Source organism: Dermacentor albipictus, chromosome 4 (genome assembly GCF_038994185.2).
Source record: "Dermacentor albipictus isolate Rhodes 1998 colony chromosome 4, USDA_Dalb.pri_finalv2, whole genome shotgun sequence".
NCBI lineage: Eukaryota > Metazoa > Arthropoda > Arachnida > Ixodida > Ixodidae > Dermacentor > Dermacentor albipictus.
In genome coordinates, this window is record NC_091824.1 from 170774319 (window position 1) to 170801747 (window position 27429).

Below are 27429 nucleotides of genomic sequence, written 5' to 3' on the forward strand. Positions count from 1 at the left end.
AACCAGCGACATCATGCCATCGCTTTTATGTAATGTGTCAGTGAAGTCGGTAATCTCGCATGTCTCGAAGAACGACGGTGGATCTCCTGAGACGAAAGCAGCGGCGGTGAGAAGGCTACTCAGTGAGGAGGCAGCTTAATTTTCTCTTGCCGTCCGAATCACCTCACGGTAGACAATGCGCGTCACTCTGACTTCGAAAATACAGCTTATGACATCGCAAAAACATGTCTGCTTCTCTGGACACATGAAAGATAAATGTAGGTGCCCTTACATTCGCTAGCGTGACGCGCCAGCTATACTATGACATTCCGTTAAAAGACAACCGACAAAAAAGAAATGAAACAGAATAAAGAATATTACTGCTCAAGTATTCTATTTACAGTAAAATTTGACTGATGTAGGACGCATCGTAGCATGTATTGAGCAACAGAAGCTGGATAAGAAACTTTTCATTGTAGTCTACAATATTCTCGTTTGCTCTTTTTCCCTAAATGTAATAAGGGAGAAGTTAAATTAACTGGGAGTAACTAATTGTGTAGTAAGGCAAACTACAAAAAATTGGCTGACTTGCTCAAAGCCACGATAAACAACATTACCTTGGTTCTGTCCAGCCAAGCGGCTCTTGCATATATATATATATATATATATATATATATATATATATATATATATATATATATATATATATATATATATATATATATATATATATATATATATATATATAATCTTATTTTGGCACAAGTTACGTGGCACACGTGGTATGTAATAAGCATTGCTGAAGTGTACCAGTAACTTGTTTCTATATTGTGGTAAAACTTCATAGCGCAACTTTGCCAAGGGGCGAGTATGCGCGCCGGCGGCCGCCATCATCGGCAAGCTCCGGCTTCAATACCGCGGCAGCACCATCCGTATCAAGTGGTTCCCGGCGCACGCCGGCGAGTGTGCATTTTCACCGAACCACAACGAGACGGCCCATTCGGCGACGCGAGCGCTTACCCTCCGCACCCCTCGAGAGTGACCGCTCCGTGTGGTGGTTCGAAACCAAGGACCAAGTGACCAGTTATGGCGAAGTTACCAAGTGTTACCGCTTAGCTCAACGAACAATGCCGCCTCCCCACCCGATGCTCAGTCGGGAGGAGGCCGTCATCCTAAGGCACATACAGACCGGGTCACTCCTCGCCCCGGCAGTACTACATGGGCTTCACCCAGAACTCTATCCGAGTGGTGCGTGCGGTGTTTGTGCAGTGGTTCCGGCGGACCAATGGGATAACATGTGGGACTGTGCCAGATTCCCGACCGAAGCTACCTCCGGGACATACCCGCCCGAACTTCAAAGTGCAGTGTAGTCAATTGATAAGGACACTCCACTATGGGCCATCCAGCAGGCCCGGGGTCGACCTTAGGTCGACGCTTGGCCAACGGCACGACGCGTTAAACCGTCAGTTGCCGGCATTTTAAAAAAGTTATTTCTATCCTATCCTATCCTATCCTATCCTATCCTGCCCTATCCTATCATAGAAGGTTTGGAAAGTCAACATTATGAAAAGTATAGTTTCATAATAAGTGATATATGTATGATGCAGGTGTCCCTAATGGTTCTTGCTCAGTTTCGCTTTCAGCGAAGTGCCTTGATGAGGGGATGCTACTGACAGCTCCTACAAATAAACATTGCTGGTACTGCAGTGTTGCGCGCCTCTGCTCTGCCTTATATGGGGCGAATCTACGCTGTTGGCTCAAAGCGACTAAAGACGATAAAGTTCAAACATCTTCGCTCGGGATTTCGAGGCTGCAGAAACCTTTCTGCACACATACCATAATGATATTGCCTATGGTGCCATCGAGTGTCGTACAGCAAAGGCGAAATAATGTTGCTGAAGAAGCACAGGTTTCTAAAGCAGAGCACTCTGCATCCGAAAGCAAGCTTGTCTCTGCGGGCCTCCCTCTGAACAACGCATCAATGCACGTGGCAAGCTATTGTTGGTGGCATCAATGTTCTTAAGTTTTCGGGGTTGACCATGAGGACAAAACACCACCCAACTCCACGAGAGCTAAGAGAGCTTCTTTCGCTTTCGTTTTGGACTGCGCTGCTGCAAGGAGCTTTAGAAGTGTTAGTATTTGACCACTGACCTTAAGGCAAGGACATTTCAGCGCCCCGGGCGTCGTTGCTGCCACTGGTGGCTCAAGCACGGAATCTTGATTCAAAGCGTGCGTGCGTGCGTGCATTACGCCTCCGCACGCATGTACCACAGCCTCCAAAGCTGTCTTCTCCCCAATAATATAATGTATGAGGAGAAGCCCACTTATTATTGCGATAGCATTTCTATGGACACTCCGGGCACATTCTTGCCGTCGCTGTAATGTTCCGTGTAAAGTCCAATGGCGATAACCGTCGCCACGCGCCGTGTGTTGTATGTGCGAATGAAAGCGCACCAGGTGAGTCGACGATCGCGGTCGAATCTGGCGTGCGCAAGGGGGGAAAACTGAGAAGAAACGCGCCTTCTTCCGTCGCGTGAAAGGCCGTGGCGAGATGGGAGGAAGGGAAAGAGGGAGGGAGGGGGCGGCGTTGTTCTCCGGCAACAACTGTGTATTTGTGACCGCGCGCAAGGGGATCCGACGATAGCGACTCAATCTCGCGCGCGCAAGGGAACAAAGTGGGCAAGTAGCGCGGTAGGGATGGCAGCGCGGCCTACCTATCTTGAAAGCGATCTGCAGACGGCTCATAGCTCTGTGCGTGTGTTCTCGCCACTCAGTTTCGGTTGAAGCGATAAACAGCACGAAGTTCACTTCGCTCGCTGCAGCTTCCGCGCTTCCTCTCGCCAGCATTTTGACAGCGAGTGTCCGTGTTCATCAAGTGTGACGTATTCATGTTCGCCGGTGCGCGCGGACACCATGGTTGTTTATTTAGTAGGCGAATTTTACCAAGTTTATACGGCCGATAAAGTTATTATCCTTACTTCGTGTAGCTGTGTACTGATTTACTATCGCAATCGCTCGTTTGGAGATAGATTGTTTTTTTCACTCCGCCAAATTAGATAAATCAGTCTGAATTCTTTAAGCAACTTTTCAAATATTATAATTAGGTGAAAAGTGCTATTGAAGAAATGGTAGAGCAGCGTGAAAAATTTCCGATACAGCTTTCTGTTGCTCAATATGTGTTACATAAGTCGTTTTCCAAGTGTGAAAGAAGCCCGCGAATACGCGCAAAGTGCCTCGAGCGGCCAGTCATGCGGCAATATTGGGTGCATTTGCGGGCTTCTTTCACACTCGGAAAAACACTTTTATGTAACACGTATTGAGCAACAGAAAGCTGTATCGGAAGTTTTCCACGTTGCTCTACAATCTTCTGACACTTTTCATCGAATTAAAATATTTGAGAAGTTGATTATTTATTAAAACTAATTATCTAATTAGTTTTATATTATAAATCTGAATAATATTCTGAGTATCTCCAAGTGACGGCGAACAACATTACCTTGGTTCTGTCCAGCTACGTGACATTGGCATATTTTTAATGTTTGGCTCCCAGTTACGTGGGACGCCCTGTATAGTGCCCGTGACGGCACGTTGGAGAAATATCATTTCGGCTGTGTTACAATCAGCTTAGTCCCTCACACCACCATGAACATGACCAGAGTGGGCTCTCAAAGCCTGTTAGAACTGAAATCTGCGTGCATAGTACTCATGAGCGCTAGCCGGTCGGACTGAGCAAGCGTCGTGCTGGACTGGGTCACCCTGCTCGAACGACTCAGCGCGATTCCCTTCTCAAGGTGATTGCAAGCGTGCGCTTGCCATTGGCATCCAGACACAAGGAGCCTAATGTAGCGTTGCCACGCCGTTTCCTCGCCTCGACGTAGTTTGCCGCTGAGATACCGGGCGCGTAAATGCTGACGCAGTAAATGCCCAGAGGACCAAAACCGAGGGAAGCAGCGCGACTGACGTCTTTTATGGTTGGTCTTGCGGCTTCATTGTGGAGGACTCTTCTTGATAGCGGAGGACTCCTCGCCACTGTTCGGGCCGGGCTCTCGCTTGGTGCTGTCGGTCACGTTGCGGCTCTCGGTCGTCCTGTGCGCGGTCTTCGTCTCGGTCGACTCCTCGTCGCCCTCCTTGCCTCCCACTTGGCCTGGCGTGGGTCCCGGCTCGACCAGGGCCATGTTGCTGGGCATCATCTCGCCGTGCGCATGTATGCGCACGCTGGGACGCACCAGCGAGCTGTAGTGGAACACGCGACGCGTGAAGAAGCCCTGCGCACAGCGAACGCTTCTGAGAAGGAACGGAGGAGAGAAGCCGCGCCCACGCGCAGAATATGAAGGGTGCGCCCTTTCTTCTTGTAGCCAGCTTACACTGAGAACCAATTTGAAAGAGGCGAGCTAATGCTAAGGAAGTGAACTAATGTGAAAGAGGCAATGAAATGCGCACGATGACATGACCTTTAGCTAAAGACAGAGTGCGCGCAGCAAGAGCTGCGTAGAATCTGGTCATTTGAAAGAAGACCACGTGGTAACTCCACAGACATCATAGAACAATCATGGCGCGTTCAGCGAAGAACGCAATACGTAAGGTGTTCTCTTTTCTTTTTTTTTTCGCTGTACCAAGTTTTTAAAATTGCCTGTGGTAGTTAGCACGATTCCAACCCTTGAGATAAAGTGCTTGATGGAGAGGTCGTACTTCTACGAGAGATCAAAAGGCTTATTTGAACAATTAAACTAATTCACTTTTTAATTAATTACTTTACGACGCGCATATAAATCTACGAATTGTAGCGATTATTGTGGTTCGCGCATCATAGCCCTACTCGCTTTTGCGGAATTAAATCCTACATACCGACCAACCAACCGAATTGTAGCGATTGAGCATGCAAGGCATGTCGATTTGCAAGGAATTCGGAGAATGGCACCGGTTTCGAGGTATGCGCCGTCAAAATTGCGGTAAAAATCTACTATTGTTGCACTTACTTCATTACGAACACGCTGTTTTATGCATTTAAGCACGCATGTAGCTTGAACGCCAGTGCATGTTATCGGACACTTTGAAAATGAATATCCCGAAAGTGGCATAGTCCTAAAAATTGCTTCCAAGTGAATAGGCCTTGCGAACTCACTGGCTACGATTCGTGAAATGAAGTATGCACCCTAAAGGGATTAATAATAAATGTAATTAGCTTAGTTATTGCATTAGGTACTAGATGTTTCATAGATGTAATAGCCGCCTCATCGAGTAATTTAGCTCGAGGGGTGGAATTGTGCTACCTGCCACAGGCAACGTTTATAATGTTGGTGCGGCTAAATAATAAGCACCTGGTATATATAGCGAGGAACCGTCTAGCATTCCTTTGTGATAACATTTTGACGCAGAAACGGTTTTTCTCGGTATCACCCGCAGTCATCCATTTCACAGAAGTTATGCCATCGCCCGGCATGGCTCAACACCGCGCACACGTGACGAGCCGGCGCATCGGTACTACACCGCTACAGATGTGGCTACCACCGGCTCTACGGAGCGCCTCACGCGAACATTTAATAACGAAAATAATAACAAATTTGCGAACGCGTTTTTAAATGTTTCTTGGGCAACTCCTAGTCCGCACTAGAACGCGTTCTTAAATTCATTATTATTTTCTTTATTAAATGTTCGAGCAAGCCGCCCCTGTTCTTTACGGTGTTACACTACGACACAGCAAACGCGGCCTTAAAGGGATACAAAATAAAAATTGAAGAATATAGAGAAAGCCCCCCAAATGCATTCCTAAGACACGATTGCTATAGTATATAGTCATTATTCGGGTTACTTTTGAGCGGATGGCTTTATTTTTGACTCTCTATGAGCGGCCACCGCGTCACTCGCAAAGCGCTCCCGACAACAAGCCGGCGGATCTGACGTCACACCTACCCTCAGCCGCCGCGGAGCGAACTGGTCGGCTGCGCAGTTTTGTTTTTCTCGCGCTGCGCAGTGCAAAATGCAAAGTTCTATCGAGAGCGATAGCATGAGCGGAACTTATGACTCCGACTTGAATGAGCCGCCTACTGCACTAAATATCCAAATACACGCAGTCAAGAGCGTCATTCCTTTAAAAAAACCTTCCTTTAATTCCTTTACCATTCCTTTAATAATAAAAAATTATGTTTTTAAAGTTGTCCCAGTTTTAAAGTGGATAGTTTTCTTTGGCGCTTTCATCCGAGTTCGGACTTGCGACCTCCGCTAAGATCACCGAACTCCGACCAGCTCTTCGAGATTGCTCGTGCTGACACGCGAGAGCTTTGTGGCGTCTGAAGGTTTTGAGACTGCGTCGCGTTTCTCCACCGCCTGGGCTGACGGTTCCGGGCCGCGTATGTCACCGAAATCCGCCGCGCGTTTCCTGTCGAACCAACGTATCATGGGCGACACACGCTTCAATGCAACATAAATGCAAACCTATTTGGGAGTACTTTGTGTTTATACGGCACTCAGCGGCCATGGCAATGGCGTTAACCTAGTTTGGTTCAAAAATCAAATAGTCCTCGATTTCAAATGCGTAAGCATTTTTACGTCGACTCACTGACGAAAACGGTCGCTGACGCGTGACTTGTGACGCTCAGAAGCCAACGGTCTTGCCCACTGGGCTAAGCACCCGCGATTGCAAAAGGCGAATATATCTGAACCAGATCAATGTATTGTACCGAGTTATCTATGCTGCAGCGCAACACAGACAGATAAGCAGTCAATGAGTTTATAAGGGTGATAAGGAGTGATGAGGGGTTTTATGAGTTGTTATCGTGGTTGATAATGGTTCGACTCGGTTGTATAACGTGCTAAAGAGCGCTAAGGGCTTCTAATGGTCGGAGCAATTCTGATAAGGTTGATAAGGACCAATAAGTGTTGATAAGGGTGGCATCAAGTCGGACTTTTACATGTATTTGTCTTGTCCTCCCCCCACTTGTGTAATGCCTTCGGGCCTTCAAGGTGATAATAAATGAAATGGAATAAGGCTCATAAGGACCGATAAGGGTTGATAAGGGTCGGATCGAGTCCGATAAAGTTGATAGCAGATAAAGTTAAATAATAGTCGTTTCATGCCTGATAGGGCCAATAAGGACAGATAAGGGTTGTTAATGATCGAGAAGGCTTGTATCGAGCCCGATCAGGTTGAACACAACCTATAAGGGTTGATAATGGTTTATACTAGTCGGACGAAGAGTGAAAAAAGATTACAAGGAGAATAAAGCATGCACTTAATGAACCGTCTACTGCTTCCTGAAACGCGGTAAACAGCATACGTCGCGTCATATGCTCGGAGATGAGCAAGTGGCACAATGCTTACGCATTATACTTATATAACTCCACTGGAGTTCCTGCATATTCTTTAAATGCATAAATCTAACAAGAAAACCGTCCGTCCGTTCTGTAAGACGACCGCTTTCAAGATAGCGCCCGCAGCAGCGAGTGAATTCACGTTCGTCCTGCCTCTCGCTTCAACGCCAAGGAAGCGGAACACAGCGCCCACGGAGCTGTCAGCACACGCCGCGCTCAGCCACTTTCGCAGATTGCTTTCGAGATACGGGCCCGGGTGTCTCTCTTCAACGCTAAGTAAGCGGCGAGAACACAGCGCGCGAAGCTATCAGCAGTCGGCACTCTTCGTCGACATCGCACATCGCTTTCGAGGCACGGTCCGCGCGGCGGCGCCACCGGCCGGAGGCGGTTTTTTTTTTTTTTGCCTTTACCCCACTACCCGCCGTGGTTGCTCAGTGGCTATGGTGTTAGGCTGCTGAGCACGAAGTCGCGGGATCTAATCCCGGCCACGGCGGCCGCATTTCGATGGGGGCGAAATGCGAAAACACCCGTGTACTTAGATTTAGGTGCACGTTAAAGAACCCCAGGTGGTCAAAATTTCCGGAGTCCCCCACATACGGCGTGCCTCATAATCAGAAAGTGGTTTTGGCACGTAAAACCCCATATATTATTATTATTGCCTTTACTCCTACTTTGCTGTTGGGCAAATTTTGCCACAATATCGCAATTATTGGCCCGCACCACTCTCTAAAGCGCTTCGTTCATCTCTGCTTTCACCAGACAAAATGAAGAACACCGTCGTATGCTCGCCTCGCCATCCAGACAACGAGCTCCTGCTGAAATAATGTGTACAAGTAAAAGCCTGCAGAAACCAGGCAGGAACTATGGAGGCAAGGATGCAGTGCGGAAAGTTATAATAATGTAATGATAACAGTTTACTTCTACCCCAAGAAATACAGACAGGGGAGCTGCAGAAAGAGCTCTCATAAACAGCTTGACTCGGCTGCAGCTCCGAAATACAAAGCAGTGACTCGGCCGTAGCCCAAATACAAAGCGCAAGTTGAATTTTTTACGTGAAATTTGGGTGACGATCAAGCAAACATGCCAATTTGAGGTGAGGAAGGAGTGAGTTTAGTTTGCTTTATTTTTCACCTTAGAAAAAAAAGGAACTCTATTCGCATAACCTAACATAGCCAAACTAAACCTATTCTAGGCTAACCTAACCCCAATTATGGGAACTTAGAGGATTTACTTAAAGGCATTAGGACAACCCTCGTCGCTCCACCGACGAGGGTTGTCCCTCTTGAGATTTCGGTGCACACCTCTGCGACAGTTCTCGCCCTTTATTTTTCTGAGTGCTCAAACACATGACACACGAAGGGCTTCAGACAAAAAGACAATAAGTAAACTAAACACTGAGTATAACTAGCTATAGCAAGAAAACTTTTTCATGATTAGACACGTCGGAGACACACACGACGCATAAGAAGCATCAGACAAGACATTTCACAAACCACTGCAAGCACTGCGAATAACTTGATCAACAAAACTGGCTACTTTCCACTGCGACTTGTTTTTTTACACTGGCGCATCGCGCATATCTGCACTTCAATCCCTTAGAAAAAGGCTGTAAAGTAGATCTTCATTTACATCTGCCGTGCAGAGTATTATCATTTCAGCTAGCTCATTTTTTTTTTGCAACACATGCTGCGTCATGTCATGCCCCCGTAGTGTCTCATGAAAAATTCACCATGCAAGATTTTATCGGGTGTGATTTACGGTTAACGTAACATGTGCCACATTTTTCAAAGACAGAAAATTATTCAGACCTACGAAGTTCATGACAAACAAAACGACTACATTATTCTGCCACACGATACGCATATAGGTATCCCTACAGTAAGCAAAAGGTATACACGATCAACAAATGCTTGCGCAGGAGCTTCTCCAGCAATTCTGTACTGCCACGCAAGCATCTCAGTTATTTTAAGGACAGGATAAACCACAAAAGGCCAGTTGTGAACCTCCTAGTGCGACAACAAATTTCAGGTAAATGCGACTGAAAATCTAAAAAGACTTTTGGGTGCTCGAGATGCGTCCAGAGGTGTTCGTAACAGCAATATGATATTGTGCGTAAAATAAAAACTGCGTTTAGCAGTTACCCTCTTAAAGATAATTTATGTAGGTTTCTGCAACGTTTTATTAGCGACAGCAGCTGGTTGTCGTCTGTACAGGGGGTGTCCCAGCTAACTTTAGCAAGAATTTCAAAAATATACGAATGCCATGTAGCTGTACAGAACCAAGGTAATGTTGTTTGCCATCGCTTGGAAATACTTAATTTTTTTTTCATTCCGTCTAATTAGATAGTCTTGGCTAATAATTAACTTCTCGAATATTATAATCACATTCAAAAATTTTAATGAGAAAATTGTAGAGCAACATGAAAAATTCACGATGCAGCTATCTGTTGCTTAATACGTGTTACACAGAAGTGTTTTTCCGAGCGTGGAAGAAGCCCGCGAATACACGCGAAGTGCCTCGAGCGGCCAGTCGCGCGGCAATTTTGCGTGAGTTTGCGGGCTTCTTTCACGCTCGGAAAAACACTTCTGTGTAACACGTATTAAGCAACAGATAGCTGCATCGTGAATTTTTCATGTTGCTCTACAATTTTCTCGTTTACATTTTTCATCTAACTATAATAGTCTAGAAGTTGAATAATTAAGTCTAATTATCTAATTAGGCGAAATGAAAAAAAAATAATTTGAGTATCTCCAAGCGACGGCAAACAACATTACTTTGGTTCTGTCCAGCTACGTGGCATTCGCATACTTTTAAACTTTGGGTAATGTTAGCTGTGACACCCTGTATAGTGCATATTATGAGGGTGTGAGGGAAAAAAGATTATCCGAACAGTCACGTAAACTGTTTACCGTGCTCAACAAATTTTTCACCGAAGGAATCAGCAAGAGTTGTTTTTCTATCCGGAATAATGGTGTAACCGTTGCATCGTTAAATCATTAAAGGTTCAACGTAAAGAAATGCCATTTCTTTGTTTACCTGAACAAGAAGTGTCAGACCCAGGCACGACAGGAAGGACATTATGAGAGTGAACTGCAAAACGGTAGATGATCATTGAAACAGCGAAACCATTGCTTACAGAAGATGCGATCACCTAGAATGCGCGGTACAACGTCTGTCACAAGTGTTGTTGCACGCAGTGTCGAGATTTCAAAACAGGCCGCGAGAAAAAACCGAGAAGGGTCTCCAATTAGGGAAATGCAAAGTCCTATAAAAAAAAAAGTTGTGTGCTGCGCAGTAATAGCACCGAAAGGATGCCTCTATACGCTTACTCAAACAACGACTAATGGAGCGCCAAGAAACATTTACAACCAGTTAATCATGCAGCTAAAACCGTTTTTTCATTAGAATGCCCACCGACTTCAGTGCGGGAGCGTTAACTTGCCCGTAGCAACCAGCATTGAAAGGACATCGGTTAGCGAGGAAAGTAGTTTTTGCGTTCAGAATGCAGTGCAACACGGTGTTCGATTGAAACTCGCGAGCGCTCATAATGGCTACGTTATACGCAACCATGAGCACTTTTCAAATCCTCCTAAATTATCGATCATGGGTGAAAGTACAGGCCAGAAGGTTTCGTGCTGATATTTTAAGTATAAGACTTCATGCAAGACCCACGCCGACGGCATCGAAGGTCATACAGACTTATAGCAACGCTTATTCGGCAAAACTCGTAATCCTCTTAACGCGAAAGGTGAATCGCTGGCTGACGCCGCGTATTGCTTAAACTTTTGAACTTCACAGCCTTTTCTACGATAACGACACGTGCATGAAATACAGCTAAACGCAGAAGTGATGATCTTCGACTTCGTCAGATCATATAAAGCGCGAGTATGAAGATATACTAACGTTTTCGCTGGTGCCCTTCCATAATCCCACGCCCACGATGGTAAGGACTTCGAGGAAAATGCGAAACGAGTTCCACCATATGAAGGTCAACATGCCCAGCCGGCAGTTCTGCATGGCAGGGAGAAAAAAAAGACGGGCGTATTATAGCTCAAACAAGCATACGAAATCCGTCAATTTTGCGCTGAGCATTCGTTGCGCCCCTGTTATGAAGGCTCGTGAAATGCTGAAAAAAAAAATATCTTAAAAAAAATCTGAAAAAGAAACAACATTCTGCACCTGTGCAGTAAAATTCAGAACGCGCCATCCTTAACGTCTTCTCGTGCTTCTTCATAGGGTAACAACTACGTTTCAGAACAAACTAAGGACCGCTCAACGAGCGATGGAACAAAAAATGTTGGGCTTCATAATGCAAAAAAAAGGGGGATAAGGCGTGCAGACACGGACACAAGAGAAGTGGACAACACGAACGGCGTTCGTGTTGTCCACTTCTCTTGTGTCCGTGTTTGCACGCCTTACCCTCTTTTTGCATTATGAATCCTTACCAACTAGCTCAACTTTCTGTCGTTCAAATGCTAGGCGTAACGTTAAGAGAGGGGAAAGTGGCTACATGTGTATATAAGCGTAATCATGCATTTATATTGTCATGCATCTTTTTTATTGTGTATTTTCATTTTTTCAGAGGAAGAAGAAGAAGACAGCTGTGTGGGTTAAGAAGCATACGGGGGTAGCCGATATTCCAGTTGATATTAAGAGCAAGAAATGGAGGGGCTGGTCATGCAACGCGTAGAGCAGATATCCCTTGGTCTGATAGAGTTACAGAACGGTTGCCAGGAGAAGCGAAGCGCAGTCAAGGAGGGCATGCAATTAGGTGCTGCGGTGAAGCTGGAAATTTATGCATGAGATGGGGGGCCAGCTGTAGCTAGGAGTGATTGGAAATAACTGAGAGAGGCCGTCATCCTGCAGCGGGACATAAATAGAATGATGAGATAATGATGATGATGCGATGATGAAATCTCTAAAAAACGCATTCTGGTGCGCTGTCATGCAATCAGTCGTAGATCGTGTAAGTGATAGATCATGACGCCTTACTTATCAGCGGCATCTGTCATTGAAAAAGGGGTTTCCTCCTTGCTCATGATGGCGCACTATAGTACTGTGGGAGCCTTTTGTGCCACCACGGATAAGGAACAAAACTGTCATGTGCTAAGTACGGACAGCTGGGCTAGTTGGTTGTGAGTAGCATTATGAAACATCGTTCCGGCGCACAATTAAACACGGACGAGAAGAGAGAACACGCCGGCGTTCGTGTTGTCTTTCTCTTCTCGTCCGTGTTCAAATTTGCGTTGGAACGATGTTTCATAATGCTAACCGTCATGTGATCGGCCGCACAATATATATCGGTCTGTGTCTATACTAGGGCGGCAGTGGAAGGAACAGGGCTTATCTGAGATTGTACAGTAAGCGTTCTGTCTTAAAGGGACACTAAAGGTTAATATTAAGTCAACGTGGACTGTTCAAATACCTTCCCAAAAATCTCGAAACACTTGTTTCCTGCGAAGAAGAGACTTATATTAAGAGAAAATGGGTTCTGAAGCGTCCGCGTACCTCTAGCGCAGTTCAAATCGCCCGCGCTCTGATCGAGGAGTGGTGACGTCATGGTCTCATAGTGACGTTGCGCCGTCGGTGAGTAAAATGGCGGCCGCAGACGGCGCTACGGCTTTTCTGCGCAAAACACAAACGAGCGGTCAGAAACAGAGCCAAGACAGAGTCTACAGCAGTGCGAATGTGGAACTATATGGTGGCTAGCGGAAGGGAAAGCGCGCGACGATAAGCTGGTTCTTTATTTTATGGCGGCAACTTTGACGCTCGTTGCAATGGACGACCCTGACAACGAGACATTGGCTCGCGATGCTGGGCTCGACTTCAGCGATTTAAGCACTGATGAATGTGACCTGCTGCTGAGGGCTCGCGCTGCCGGCGTCGTCGTGTACTGCTACGACGGCAACTGTATGTGATGGCTGCGCCTATTTGCACATTTGTAGCTTTTCCTTCGTGAAAAGCTAATCCCGCACTGACCGCCCCGTCTTCGGCCTGCAGTTGTTCTTGCGCTTCGGAGAATGCAGGCAAGACCGACGGAGCAGCGCTACGGGAAAGCATAGCTTTGAAAGGCACTCCACACGACTTCAGTATGTCGGCGTTGAACTCGTCATCCTCTGGACGAAATGGTAGCGAGCACACTATGCGATTTTTCGGCTCCTAGCCAACGCGATGGGGCAGAGGTACGGCACTTAACCACTTCGAACGGAGAGGTTCACTCGTTGGCACACAGTGATAGGTAACGTTGGATTCGTTACTGCAACTGCCCTTGGCCAAGTTCCGCGGACCATTCGCGCATCCCACGACATCGCATGGACGTTGCATTCTCGCTGTTTGTTCCAAACGCAAGTTTCGCGAGCCAGCAGAACCAACGCAGCACGACGCGATAACGAAACAACTGAAACTCCAAAGCGCGCGCGGCGCAGAGTCGAGCGTGCACAGTCGAGCGAAAACGAAACCTTTCGGCCACCCATACTACTGAAGGGTAACGTCAAAATTTTATTTTTTCTTAGAATAGAACAGAAGTATAGAAGCAGCATTTTCTTCCGTCTTATAACGTAATGAAATTATCTTTTTAATACGAGTAGTTGAGTACTAGTGACATAAATTATGATGAGGAATGCCTCCGTCATCGGGCTAGTACCGGAATGTCGCTGGGGGGTCTCAAATCGTGTCATGCATTTACCTCCCTTTCTCGGTTACTAAAGCTCTGTTCGCGATTGTATTGACGCCTTAGACTTTCTAGAGCATTGCTTTATCACTTTAACTTGACTTCATAATAATCTTTAGTGTCCCTTTACATATGCACCCGCAGGCACCCATCAGGCCATTACAGCGGGCTCACTACCCCCAACGCTAATTGAAAAGAGCGACATAACAAATACGTAATAACAACGTCAACTCATGTTGGTCTTATTTCTAATCCCGAACCCTTTGTAATATAACTTTTTTGCCAGTGCCCGCGGTGTCCAGTCTTATGGTCCTTGCGTTTATTTTATTTGTGCGCGGCAGGTCTACAACGCACGCACACCTCAATTAGCGATGCCTTTCCTGATGCTATTTCTTTTAGCGCTTTTCGGTTTTCGTGAGTAGTCAGAGCGCACTCCACCCGTGTTATCATTGGGAGTAGCCGATCGTGAACGGTGGATGATAAAAGTGGCACAGAATTGAGCAGAAGGCATCGCTACGAAATCGCCGCCCCATACCGGCCATGACTTAAGTTGCAATGAATCTCTCAGCTATGAGATTAATTGTCCGGGAACAAGTTATTTTCCTAAAAGAAAGGTGGTCTCAGTGTACAAAATTTCGCACTTTTCAGATTGTAGTACTTCTGTAAATGGGATCTGCTTGGGCTTGAAATAAAGTTTATCCCTACCAGTTAGCATCTGTAAGATGAGTGCTTTCTACTAACGTCTCTTGCATAACCAGTCCTCTGCAGGAACGTCACAGAACATGAGGCGTGCCGGAAACGATTCGACCTTCTCTTCCTCTTTCGATATGGCCTTGTATTTTGTAGTAACCAAATGTGGAACAAGAAACATTTCCAGCGACAAGGTCACTCGCATATTTTAAAGACTGGCGTGTACTTCCTCCTGTTTCCCTGTACTTAGTGGAGAAAAGGTAAAGTAGTCACCTGAAACGAAAGCTGCAAACTAAACTATTACAAAACATTAATGTGCTACTACAAACAGTTCTACTCACATCTTCGATGCCGATGATGAGAAATAAGTCAGCAAATATTGTTATGTAATAAAGGACAAAGCGTGAGCCCCCTGCGATGTGAAGCTCTGAAACGAGATTCGTCGAAATGGTTGAGACACGTAATACTGAGGCAGAGTCAACGCGAACGCGAGCATCAAAATCTATCTCGAATGCCCATAGCGATTTGCGCCGTTCGGCTGTCCGCCAATTATATGTAATGCCATTTTTTTTATTCCCTCTTAGGTTTCCATCAATCAAGGCAGCTAGAGAAGCGGCATCCAAAGAGACCACCCACAACTCCGTGAGTCAATTTCTCACATGTTTGCTTCTCTTGAAAGTACAAAGCGGCGCTCACCGAGCTAGGCCTACTGAGGTTTGCCAAGCTTCTCTCCCCGAGGCCACGCGCCTCGTGCCCGTGCTCGAGCTTCGGGACAGGGCTTCGTACCTTGCCATCTACGTGCCCGTCCTCGCCGCGCTGGGAGGGCGGAGCGAACGCATGCAGTTACCGAAGCCGCTGCACATATTGAGGGGACAAGAAGGCGAGGGAAGAAATGAATGGGGAAACAGCCTTCGACACAAAGAGTGGCCGAACGATCGAGACTCAGAACATATGGCGGTAGGTATGGAGGAGAACAAAACCGCAAAGAAGGGAAGCCCCATGGAGCGGTCGCAAGCAAGACAAGCAATGAACAACCTGGAAGCCAAGCAGAAAAGAACCAAGCGCAAGTCTCAAGGAAACATGCGATCGACGCAGCCAACAACAACAACAAAAACGTACAGGCCGCCACCACTGCCGGAAAAAGACCGAAAAGGCAGCAATCCACCTCAGCCCGGACTGCAACTTTCAAGGTGGTCAACAGAAGCACTCGCCTATGCCTTAGCCAGGGCAAGCAAGATGAACCCCGAAGCATTCAAAAAAAGTTACAAGAGAAGTGCAACGAAGCCAAAATTTCATCATAGCGAACACTCCGGACAACAACGTCGCTTTCGAAATCCTGCCAAACATTAAAACCATTCAATTGGATGGAAATGGCTACAGCCTGACCCCATACATGAAAACCCTGGCAGAAGCGTAAATAGGAGTCACTCACAGCCTAATACCAGGAATGACAGCGGAACAACTAATGAAATCCTCAGCGTCAGAAGGTTCAGAAGATCGACTTCAGCCATCACTTACTTTCACAGCCCGCATGTCCCATTCTACGTAAAAGAAGAGGGAGCCCAAATGAGATGCCGACCATACCGAAAGACAGTAAAGTGCTACAAAACCTGCGGAGACCTGGGACACAGGCAAGATATCTGCCCGCATTCAAAAGTCAATTTCTGTTAAAAGTTCTGTCAAGTCAACCAACCAGCTGAGCATCAATGCAATCGCATATGCAAGATGTGCAACCTCCCTCACGAAACTGCGGGAAAATGACTGCAAGAAAATACTAGAACTGGCTCCCCCTCCCCTGTATGTAGGGAATCACCAATTCAAACAACAGCAGAAGTCACAGCTGTCTTGGTTCATCATCTCAGTCTCGGACTTCTCACACACTCTCCCAGGCACTACGGGTAGCAGCATCGTCAGCACGCCGAGAGGAAGGCCCATATCGAGGGGAAGATCACGCTCCCGATCGAAATCAAGGCCGAGATCAAAGAAAACAGTGAGCTATGTAGAAGCTACAAGTGACGGCTCCACCTTCTCTTCTCGGGGACCCACAAAACAAACGCCAGAAGAACACGAAGTCGAGGAGCTCCGCAAAGAAATTGAAGACATAAAACGTGACAACTATGAGTTAGCCAAAGGTTGCAAAGACCAGCAAACTTACACCAAGCAACTTGAAAACAAGAAAAAACAACTAGAACAGGAAGCCAAGCTGCAAGCAACCCTCGAACCTATCTTGCAGCAGCAGCAACAACAGGCCATTGAGACCTTCACGGCAACGGTCAACCTACTCAAGGCAACCATAGTTCTGTTCATCGCCCATGTCAACAATACTTTCGCCGAAAAGGGGGTATGGACAGCAGCTTTGGAGAAAATGCCTGAGCAAAGCAGAAAGAAGCCATAGTATCCAGCCAAAGAAGCACGCATGAGCGAAAGCACGGAAGGCCAAGATAGATATCAGACCTAAGGATACGATAAAACAAAAGCAAACAAGAATAATGATATAGCACTGTAATTGTAGATCCATCCGAACCAATACTAAGAACGACGAACGACTGGAACCGCGTCCCTGCCTCCATCACTGCCATTTCTAACGCCACAAACTTCAAGAATATTGTAAACGAATTTATTTGTAATAATCACCACTCCTCTATGATCCCAGGCTTTGAGAGTATGACAATAAATAAATAAACAGACAGAACCTGTTATAACTAATTACACAAGAGAATACGGACGTCATAGCCCTGCAAGAAACCCAGACAGACAATATCAAAATCAGGGAGTACGAAACTCGCATAGCGGAAGGGAGGAACCGACAGCAGTCCTAACACAAAACCTACTAATCGCACAACCGCATCATATTAACAATCAGATCGGATACACCTTCGTGGAGACACTTCCCGCCGAGAAAACAGACCAGAGTCGTTTTCTACTCAACGTTTATAGTCCCGGAGGGAATCTCTCGCCAGCTTCGATGCCTTCGTGAGAGAAGTGAAAAAATGTATGAGAGGGCACAAGCTCGTGGTGTTGGGGGACTTCAACGCCTACCATACGGCTTAGGGCTATCACAAGATGGACAAGAAAGGAACGAATGTCCACAACACAGCACATCACGAGTTAACGTTATGGAATGACCTGCATACCATAGCCATGAATTGGAAACAGTGTATTAAGAGACACCAACTCAGATCTAACTTTCACAACGGGAATACCCCAAGTGGAGTGGATGAGACTCCAAAAAAACTCTGGGAAGCGACAACTTACCTGGTACGGACGGAAGTCGCTTACAGGAGAGCAACCCTCAAAACTGGCAAGGCAAAAATGATAGACTGGACCGCTTTCCGAAAAGAATGCTCCACACCAACTGCCGAAGACCTCGAAGAATAGACGAAATTCATCATAGAAAAGGTAGAGAAGTGTACCATGGAAATTCAATTCACCACGGAAATCCCAGCAGTAGACCCGCACCTGCTCCATGTGTGGGAAGCTCGTGGAAGCCTTATCCGTAGATGGAAAGAAACAGAAACGGAACAGACTCTTGAAAAAAAAACACATTGCGGAGCTGACCAGGCAAGCCGAAGAATACGCCAACCAATTAGAAAGGCAGAACTGGATCCAGGTATGTGACAGGCTTCAGGGATGTCCAAGCAACGGCAGGATATGGAGCATCATCTCACTGTCAAACACTAAGGAATCAAAAAACAATACAAGCAAGAACGTCACGAAGATCCTCCACAATTACGGAGGCTCAGAAGACGAAATCCTGGAAGAAGTAAAAAAGCTGACAGGAGGCACACAAGGCACGGCAATTTCTTAGATACACCTAGATTACACAGGCAACACAAATGAAGAACTATATCGTCCTTTCACACAGGCAGAAATGGAAGCGGCATTGGCAAAGCTCACTCGAAGCACAACCCCATAGACTTCATAAACGATATACGCTGCAACCTAAGCAAGAGTGAGGCAGAATACCTCTAAAAGCCATCAACAAAAGCTGGGCAAGTGGAACAATTCCATCAATCTGGAAACACGCGGAGGTCATCATGATCTCGAAGCCAAAGAAGTCACAGGGAATAGGAAATATGCGACCCATATGCCTAACATCATGCGCAGGCAAGCTGTACGAGCACATGGTCCTTAACAGACTAACTTCATACATGGAAGAAAACGGGTACATGCCCGACACCATGTATGGATTCCGCTCCCACTTAATGGCTCAAGACATCTTGCTACAACTCAAGGAAGACGTCTTCCATCATCTAGGGAAAACACAGCAAGAGCGTAATCCTGGCTATGGACATGAAAGGAACCTTTGACAATGTCTCTCACGAGGCTGTGTTGAAGAATTTTCAGGACATGCACTGTGTCGAAAGGACTTACCGCTACATAAAAAACTTTTTTTACCAGCAGAACAGCGACAGTTGGTCTGGGCAACGTGAAATCCGACATATTTGAAATGTCGAACAAAGCAACTTCGCAGGGCTCTGTCATCTCACTCTGCTTTTTAACATAGCTATGCTGAAACTACCAAATATACTGAAATGAATACAAGGGATAAGACACGCCCTCTATGCAGATAACATCACCATCTGGACAACAGGCGGATCTCCAGGAAGTCAACAGGATGCACTTCCAGAAGCGGTGGACCATGCAGAAACCTACCTCAAGGCTTGCGGTCTCGCTTGCGCGCCTGAAAAGTCGAAGCTTCTCACACGACAAATGAGAACCATAAATTTCAACCAGTCGCCAAAAGGCGAAACCCCGGAAGCAGAACTCCGCCTGGATGGGGTGCGAATTCTTAAAGTAGCGTCGCTCAGAATCCTCGTCCTACATACACACAAGGATGCATCAGGCGCCGCCACTCTAGCCAAAATGCAAGATACTGTCACGCAAGTAGCACATTCGGTACAACGGGTAGCAAACAGAAGACACAGTTTGAAAGAACAAGACGTGGTCAGAAGCATCCAAGCCCTCATCTTCAGCAGAATCACCTACTTAGACCACAATTACTTAGACCTCAAGTGTGCGGAAGTCGAAAAACTGAACACCCTCATCAGGAAGGTCATCAAGATTGCCATAGGGATCTCTGAACGCGCCTCCACACGACTACTTTGCTTATGTCTCCACAACACCCGGGAGGAGCTAGTCTAAGCACACAAATTTAACCAACTCGAACGTTTCAAAATTACTGAAACAGGTAGAAGACTACATTAGAAGCACACTCAGATTAGAAAGTGCTGAAGCTATGCAACTGGGGCGCGATGAGAAAAGGGTAATCCTAGAAACAACTCAAGAGTTCGTCTCTGTAGCCCCCATTCCAAGAAATATGCATCCAACCCACCATGAAAGAAGAAGAAAAGCCAGAATAGGGACTCTCCGAAAAAAAACTTACGGGCGAAATATGAACGCACACCAATGCAATGAAATATTCCGAAACTCCAGCACATGCTATCAGCGTCATCGATAGTAAGAGCAAAGAGAGAAAGGAGTATTATCTTAACAAGGGAAATAGATACGGCAGAAGACAATAGCAACAGCCCTGGGCATCTCAACCTGCGGGAAGGGAGCAACAATACTCACCGATTCACAAGCGGCTTGCAGAAATTTTCAGAAAGGGAGAATCTCCAGGCAAGCCCTACAAATCCTCACAACCACGCCAAAGAAGCACATACTAATTATGTATACATCGTATGGACCCCGGACCACGAGTTCGTGCTGGAGAATGAGGCAGCCGATGCCTCTGTCCGAGCTAACGTTCACCGCGCTTCCTCACACGACGCGCTATGGAGGAAGGATGAAGTCAGTACACCACTCTTAAGGCGAAAACCTTAGATGGCTCATGGATCGAAAAAGTGACCGTCCGGCTTTATAAAAAATTGACCATCCGGCGTTATGCCACAAAAATTCAATGGCTCCAAAAGTGATGGGAGTCGAACGCACGAACATTGGTGGGAGTCGAAACCACGACCTTTGGTATTAATTAAGGCGAATTATGGCATACGTTTTTTTAAGATAGAGTTAAGGCACTCTAACAGACGGCCTTTGTTGTTAATTGAGAAGTTAATTAAGGCACAGTTGATTATGATATAGGTAATTAAGGCACTTCAACCTATGGCCTTTTATGGGAGTCGAACTCTAGACTTTTGGTGGGAGTGGAACCACTAACCGAGGAGCAGTTGGAGGCCAAGCTAACAGACCCGGACCCAAAGAAACAGAGCAGCCTAATCGAACGGGCACGAAAGATGGCCATGGCCCGTGGCTACCTGGAACAAGGAGGCCGCCCACCTAGGGCGCACACTGCGCTTACTCAAAATTAAAGTTTATTCTATCTCTCTCTCTCTTAGGTTCAAGGGCTGCTTCAATCTTGCAGTAGGATAGCTGACTAGGCGTCTTGAACTCTCGGAACAGCGCAACGTAGCGAGGAATAGGAGACATGAAGTATAGCAAGCACTTAACTCGGAAATAAAATTTATTTCTGAATTAGAGTAATCAGTGTATGTTTGGAAAATCGCGCTTATGTGCCAGTGAGCTGGATTCCAACAAAACCAGCTCAATATCAATGTTCTCGTGAAATGTAATGTACTTGCAAGTCAACGCTTGCTGCATTTTGTTTCTGTGACCCTTGCTATCACCTGCGCTGTTCTGTTTCTTTCAAATGATCAAATGCGAGAACAAGGTGAAGGACGTTTATGTCAGAGATGGGCCCTTCCATACCGCCATCACTGCAGTACAAGTACCCATCCTTGAAATGTCACTTCGTCAGTCGGCAGTACTATAGTACTTGCTGCGGAGTACGTTCATACCCGTCACTGTCGATTCGATGCCGTTCAGCTTGAGCATCACGATGGCGTCATCAGCGCTCATGGCGGCGTACAGCACCGCGACGAGATGAATGCTGTTCATTGCCTGCGATAGCGGGTTGGGAGAGAACAGCCCGCAAGTATACTGACCCGCCATAACAAAACGACACGCATCATTTCAAACACGTTTCCCTGCATCACAACGCCATGGTAGGCCTTTACCAATGATGTGCGTAGGCCATAGAGATTTACAAGAATGAGAAAAAAGAAATTAGCAGGGACAATCTGTAAGATAATATGGAGGAAAGTGGATTGCTATTTTAGGCTCGAGTTGGTTGCCTAAGGACGAAAACATAGCGGAGCAAATATTCGCATCTAGATGAGGCATGTGCATGCTGCAGCGAAAATCTGGAGACCGCTCAGCACATCCTAATTGAATGCGAAGGGATTCACCCTGTGAGACCCGGAGGTAACGTACTCCTCCCAGAAGCTCTTGGATTTAAAGCGGACGGAAGCATCAACCACTCAGCACTCGAAATAAGCAAGGTACGTTAAGAGCATTGGTGAAAAAAAAAAGCAGTGTAGATACTGATACTACCAGATTCCTTACAGACATATGTAGTGGTCCAAGGTAAATAGAGAAGTATTGAGAAAGATAAAAAAAGGATTAAAGAAATCTAAACAAAAACGCTAGAATAGATAATAGCATAGAATTAAATTCTGGGGTTTTATGTGCTGAAACCACGATTTATTATGAGTCACGCCGTAGTGAGAGAATCCGAATTAATTTTGACCACCAGGGGATCTTTAACGTGCGCCCAATGCAGGGAACATTGGCGCTTTTTCATTTCGTCCCCATCCAAATGCGGCCACCATGGCCAGGATTTGATACCCCGACGTCACGCTTAGCAGCGCAACGCCATGACCGCTAAGCCACCGGGGCGGATATAGCAGACCTGAGCAACTCAAGCACGCTAGGTGACTATTTGTCACCGCCCCGGTTCAGAGAGGATGTCATTAAATAATAATAATAATAAATGAGCATAAAAATTTGACCGTCACCTAAGTATCCTTACGGGATTTTAATGAGAAAGCACTATGGTTGATCCAACTTATCACCATTAAAGGCTTAGAAACCATAACGTGTTTGCGTTGCGTCCTCCGGTTTCCTTGCTTTGCGTTTATTAATTGTAATTATCACGTGACCATAATACGTGACGTCATACATTGTCATGTGTCCTTAACAACTCAAGCTTAGCCCACCTTAATTCTCCTTAATCCACCTTGATATAATTTGTACCAACCTTAATTCATCTTAATCAACTCTAACGTCGCAGCCTGTTCTCTGCGACGTGACGTGTGCAATGACGCACGCACTTGGCACACCTTTAAGTATAGACCACATGCAAGCGATCTTGCGCGTGTCAACGACAAGCGACGCGATGGAGACGGCTGTCGTGTTCGCTCGTCGCCTACAAGTCGTACCCCATGCGAGCGATGACTTCGAATGACGTCTCCTCGGAGTTGCCGGTATCAGGGCAGCAATATAGGTGCCGAAACTAGCGTGACGCGTGCTTTGTTAACTTGATTTGATGTTTTTTACTGTAAAAAGCAGCATAAAATATTTCGGAAGGTCTTACAGTAGGTTCTTGTCCTTGCACTATAAAAATTCAATTGTTTGCTCGTTCCGTGCCGCAATCGGTAGTACTTGAGTGATGTGCGCGATCGCGCTCAGTATGAGCTGCAACGCGAAAGCACGTGGCAAAGCGGTCGCGCGTTGTAGGTCATACAGAGCGCTATAGTACATCCAGTTCCGGCTTCGCGCTATTGGCTAGTCGCTCATAGCGCTTCCGGGCGACGAGCGAAGAATTCTATAGATTTGCAGGAGCGAGCGATCGGGCGACAAGACCGAGCGATCTGTTCACGCGACGGCCCGATCCGTCGCTCGAAGCCGTCGCTCGTCGCCGTCGCGCACAAAATCGCGCTCAGCCACGACTGTGCAGCGCACGTGGCGTCGGAGAAGCGTGCTCGTCCCGCACCCCAGACCCGGCTTCTAAGCCCACCCAGACCCAAACGTAACAAATTTTCTTCTCAAAGCCGTTAATTTACTGTGTGTACAGGAACCTCCCTGATCAATCTGAGCATTTTTTACATATTGCAGTTGCAATATTGCAGTTTACGGCGAGTCTTGTCGCACAGATCGCCGAAGCCACAAGTGCTGTCAGCGCAAATGGCGGTGCGCGTGGTGCAGTTTGCACCGTCATCGCCCGCACCGTGCACCATCATCACAAGGTAGATTCGCCCGCGCGGTGCGGGCGATGACGGTGCAAACGGCACCACGCGCACCGCTGTTCAGGCCGACAGCACTTGTGGCTTCGGCGATCTGTGCGACAAGACTCGCCGTAAGCTGCAATACTTTAGTTTCGTTTTTATTTTTTATTTCCTCCCTTTCAAATGTAAGAAACAGCCAGGACAGAAGCGAAATTATCTCACTAGAGGGGGATCGCGCAGTGCGGCCAAATCGGATTTGCGCGCTTGTCAATGGTGATGACTGGACGGCGCGCACTATATCTTCACTTATGCTTGGGCCACGCGCTCCGCTGTTCAACTTTTATTTGACGCTGATAGTACAACACAGTTGAACCAGAACATGCATGACCATATAAAAAAAATTTGGAGGACGCTTAAGCTTCGCCTTTAAGAGGAAGCTTTAGCTCGGGTGTTCCTATCTATATACATGTAAAATGAGAATTCGTTTTTCTCGGCAACCACTGCACCAAATTTGACGAGGTTTGTTGCATTTAAAAGGAAAACTTAAAATCTAGTGACTGTTGGTATGGAATTTTAGAGTTAGGTCGTAAATTTTTTATTAAAGAATCGCGAAGATCGCAAATTTTCAAAAAACGAAACTATAAAGCTAACAACTCTGTAACTCAACAACGAAAAATGATAATACAATTCTATGAATTGTATCTTATAGTACATCTAAAGCGAACAAAATTAATATGTTACACGTGAACATAAAAAAATGTAGTGATAGGGAAACACAACTTTTGCAGAAACCTTGTAACCAACGTAACAAATTCATGTAAGATGTAAAATGACATATCGAATTTGTCCGCTTTGAATTATCTAATGGATGCCGTTTACAGAACAGCAATATTAGTTCTTTTTGCAGAGCTATGAATTTGTAAACTTCGTGCTTCTATTTTTTTCAAACGGTCAAATATTTGAAAATCTGTTTAACAACATTCAACCCCGAAATCGAAATTCCACTTCCAACAGTCACTAGAATTTAACTTTCTCTCTCGCATGCAACAAACTTCATTAAAATCGGTCCAGGGGTTATCTCAGAAAAACGTTTTTGCGCTTTACATGTATTTCAATAGGCCGTGTCAGAGTTGGGCCCGAGCTAAAGCTTCCTCTTAAGAGATCCCTGACTTTCATCTCACGCTTCCGGGCAGCTTCAGCTTATGTAACCGCAATGTTTACCGGGAAACGCTAAATTAAAGCGGAGTTTTCCAATGAGGCGTCCTTCATAACCTGCTGAGCAGTTTCGGGATGTTAAACGCCATTATTTATCTTGGTTTCACGCGCGCACGTTATATATACTGTTTTGGACAACGTGATACAAACGTTCCTTGGGTTAAAATGAGATGCTTGTTGGCAAGTTAGATAGCACGGTATCCAAGCCACTACGTACACGAAAATAAACGACACGTGGCCCTCTGTCTCTAGTATTCGATACGCGGTTCTAAATGAGTCAAACACGACTTCATCTGCACTCGTGTCGTCCTATTTTGAGTGTAATCTGTTTCACGCACACTTGCTAATTTGAAAACAGGTCGTAGTCAGATTTTATGTGTCTACGACCCGTTTCATAGTCTCTATTCAACAGTGTTCATTAAGCCGGAAACATAAGAAAATCTTGAGCCACTCACAAAACAGACGCTCGCCATCGTCTGGATGCTGGGTCGGTCTCTGAAGTGCAGGAACTGATAGCAGCTACCTCCCATGACGAAGCCTTGTGAAAAGGAAAGCGAAAACAGAGACCCAAGGTCACAGCATGACAGCGAAACATGATGTATCATGGTCTGGCAGAAATCTGCTGCCTCAGTTCCCAGAACCTAATCAAACTACGATACATTATTTAGTACCCGATCAGGAACCGCTGGGTAAACATGTAAAATACAGAAGGGCCGACAAAGTACCCATATTAATGGTATATTTGGCTGGTCGCATTCGAGCGCCCTGGAGCGTTGTCGCGGTTTGGTTTGCATTCGGCTGGTCGAAATCGAACTCTCGGAAACCATTCAACTGGTTCCTTCTGAACGCCACGCTCCAGCTCCGGGTGCTCGGTGGCGCTCCCAGCGTCAACCTGGGAGCGTGAGTGACCGATATCCGACAGATACTCGATCACGTGGCTACTCCAATTGCTGAAGGAGCACATAGCGCGTTCCGCTAGAGTAGCCATTCGCTGGCTCCAGCCTAGGGAGCGCTTGGCATCACTGCAAACCGAGTTGGAGCGTGGTAGGAACCATTGGAATGTACCATAAGAACAGGTGTGTCTGATTTATCAATGGGGGTTCCCTGCCATTTATGCAGAAGTGAGCGCGATATCATATAAGGAGAAACACCTGCAAAACCAAGACGAACCAGACTAGGAAGTAAGCGCCCTGTCTACAACTCTGTTTCATTTGGTTTTCTTCTTTCTGGCTCACTGGAGGGGAATTGCCCCTCTTCGAACTATGCAGCGAATTCATATTTGCCTACATTTATATCATTTCTCGCTCGTACTATGCGTAGTATTACAGCAGCAGCTTCGAACGATACCGGCCAATGGAACAAGAATGTTTACCATATACGCGCGGAATTATCATCTCAATTCAGCATTAAGTATAAGAACGACTCACGAACGACGCGATTAGTATGATTCACAAGGCCAGTGCATTCCTTTTAGCATATTGGGTAAAATAACTTTCGGAAAATGGCAGATCGAACATACCTGCGACAGCGATAAAAGCCGACGGACAGCCCCGCTCACCCCGCTTGATCTTCTTCTTCTACAAAGTGAAGACGTCCGCGTTGAATATTTCTTCCTCCTTCCTTGCGATATATACTGGTTGCCGCTGCTGAGAAGTAGCAATGCGTCGAGAAAAAAAGGATATCAACAATTCCCTGCATGAAACTATGTGCATCTGCATCGTGCTCCACGTACTACGTACACTTTCTCACAACCCCCACACACAGCCACTTCTATTCGCAAGCACCCAATGTCACCACAACGGCGTGCCTTTGCCCTGCCTTTGCCCTGCAATCCTTGCCACATTCCGTTCTCCTATTCGTCTATTCTACGCTTCACCATGTCGATACCACGGGGCTAGCTATCAGCGCGTGCTTTTCTTGCGGCCTTAATTGGCAGTCTCATATCCCGGGAGTCGTCTAACGTTCGGTTCTGCCGCTCCTTGCCTTGCAAGTCGTCTGCTGTCTTCGCGGTCTGCTCCGCACTTCATACGCTGCTGCGATGCTTCCGCGGCCTCTTGTTCCGCTTCTTTCGCAAGAGCACTTGCGCTGGTGGCGATCACACGCAGTTGACGAACATAGTATATGTATAGTCCAGCATGTGCAGCCTGCCCGCAAGCGGCCGGGGAAGTCGGATACATCACGCCGGTGACGCTAAGATCGCCGAAAATTCGCCATCTGTATAGGGTTCAGCGCGTTGAACGCGTCCCACAACAACGCGGCGATAAACTCCGCGCATTGTTTTCAGTGCACCCGAAGTGTTTAGGCGAGCACGCTGCCGGCTAGCCAAGCTACACAGCGCGAGGTGCACCTTTGTCTAGCGGCTCTGGCATGAGACACGTTCACGTTGTATTCCGGAGCCAGCCACGCCAAAGCGCGCCGAACGCCGCCTGTCCCGCTGGCTTCGTTGTGGTGCTTACGTGGCGTATACTGTGCCGTGTGTGGCGCGCGCCCGCGCTGCGCCGG

General features: G+C 46.5%; 1 protein-coding gene across 3 annotated transcripts; it reads right to left on the bottom strand.

The window, feature by feature from the left end:
• Positions 1-3637: 3637 nt before the first annotated feature.
• LOC135902453 (uncharacterized) lies at positions 3638-27429 on the bottom strand. Of its 3 annotated transcripts, XM_065432533.2 has the most exons (7): positions 26447-27043; positions 25383-25465; positions 21445-21547; positions 14989-15074; positions 11191-11298; positions 10324-10377; positions 3638-4244 (listed from the first exon to the last, which is right to left on the bottom strand). In XM_065432533.2, exons 2-7 carry the CDS (start codon positions 25455-25457, stop codon positions 3966-3968), a joined length of 705 nt encoding a protein of 234 aa, XP_065288605.1. In that variant the 5' UTR covers positions 25458-25465; positions 26447-27043; the 3' UTR covers positions 3638-3965. The 3 variants fall into 3 exon arrangements, with proteins under 3 accessions (XP_065288605.1, XP_065288607.1, XP_065288606.1); XM_065432535.2 differs by lacking the exon at positions 11191-11298 and having other exon boundaries at positions 26447-27429; XM_065432534.2 differs by lacking the exon at positions 10324-10377 and having other exon boundaries at positions 26447-27429.

Excerpts from the sequence above, each read along its gene's own strand:
- LOC135902453 (XM_065432533.2), bottom strand. The coding sequence starts at position 25,457 with ATGGGAGGTAGCTGCTATCAGTTCCTGCACTTCAGAGACCGACCCAGC. Across the intron at positions 11,299-14,988 it reads TCATCATCGGCATCGAAGAT|AACTGCCGGCTGGGCATGTT; the intron begins GTGAGTAGAACT and ends CCTGCCATGCAG. Across the intron at positions 4,245-10,323 it reads GTCTGACACTTCTTGTTCAG|GGCTTCTTCACGCGTCGCGT; the intron begins GTAAACAAAGAA and ends CGCTGTGCGCAG.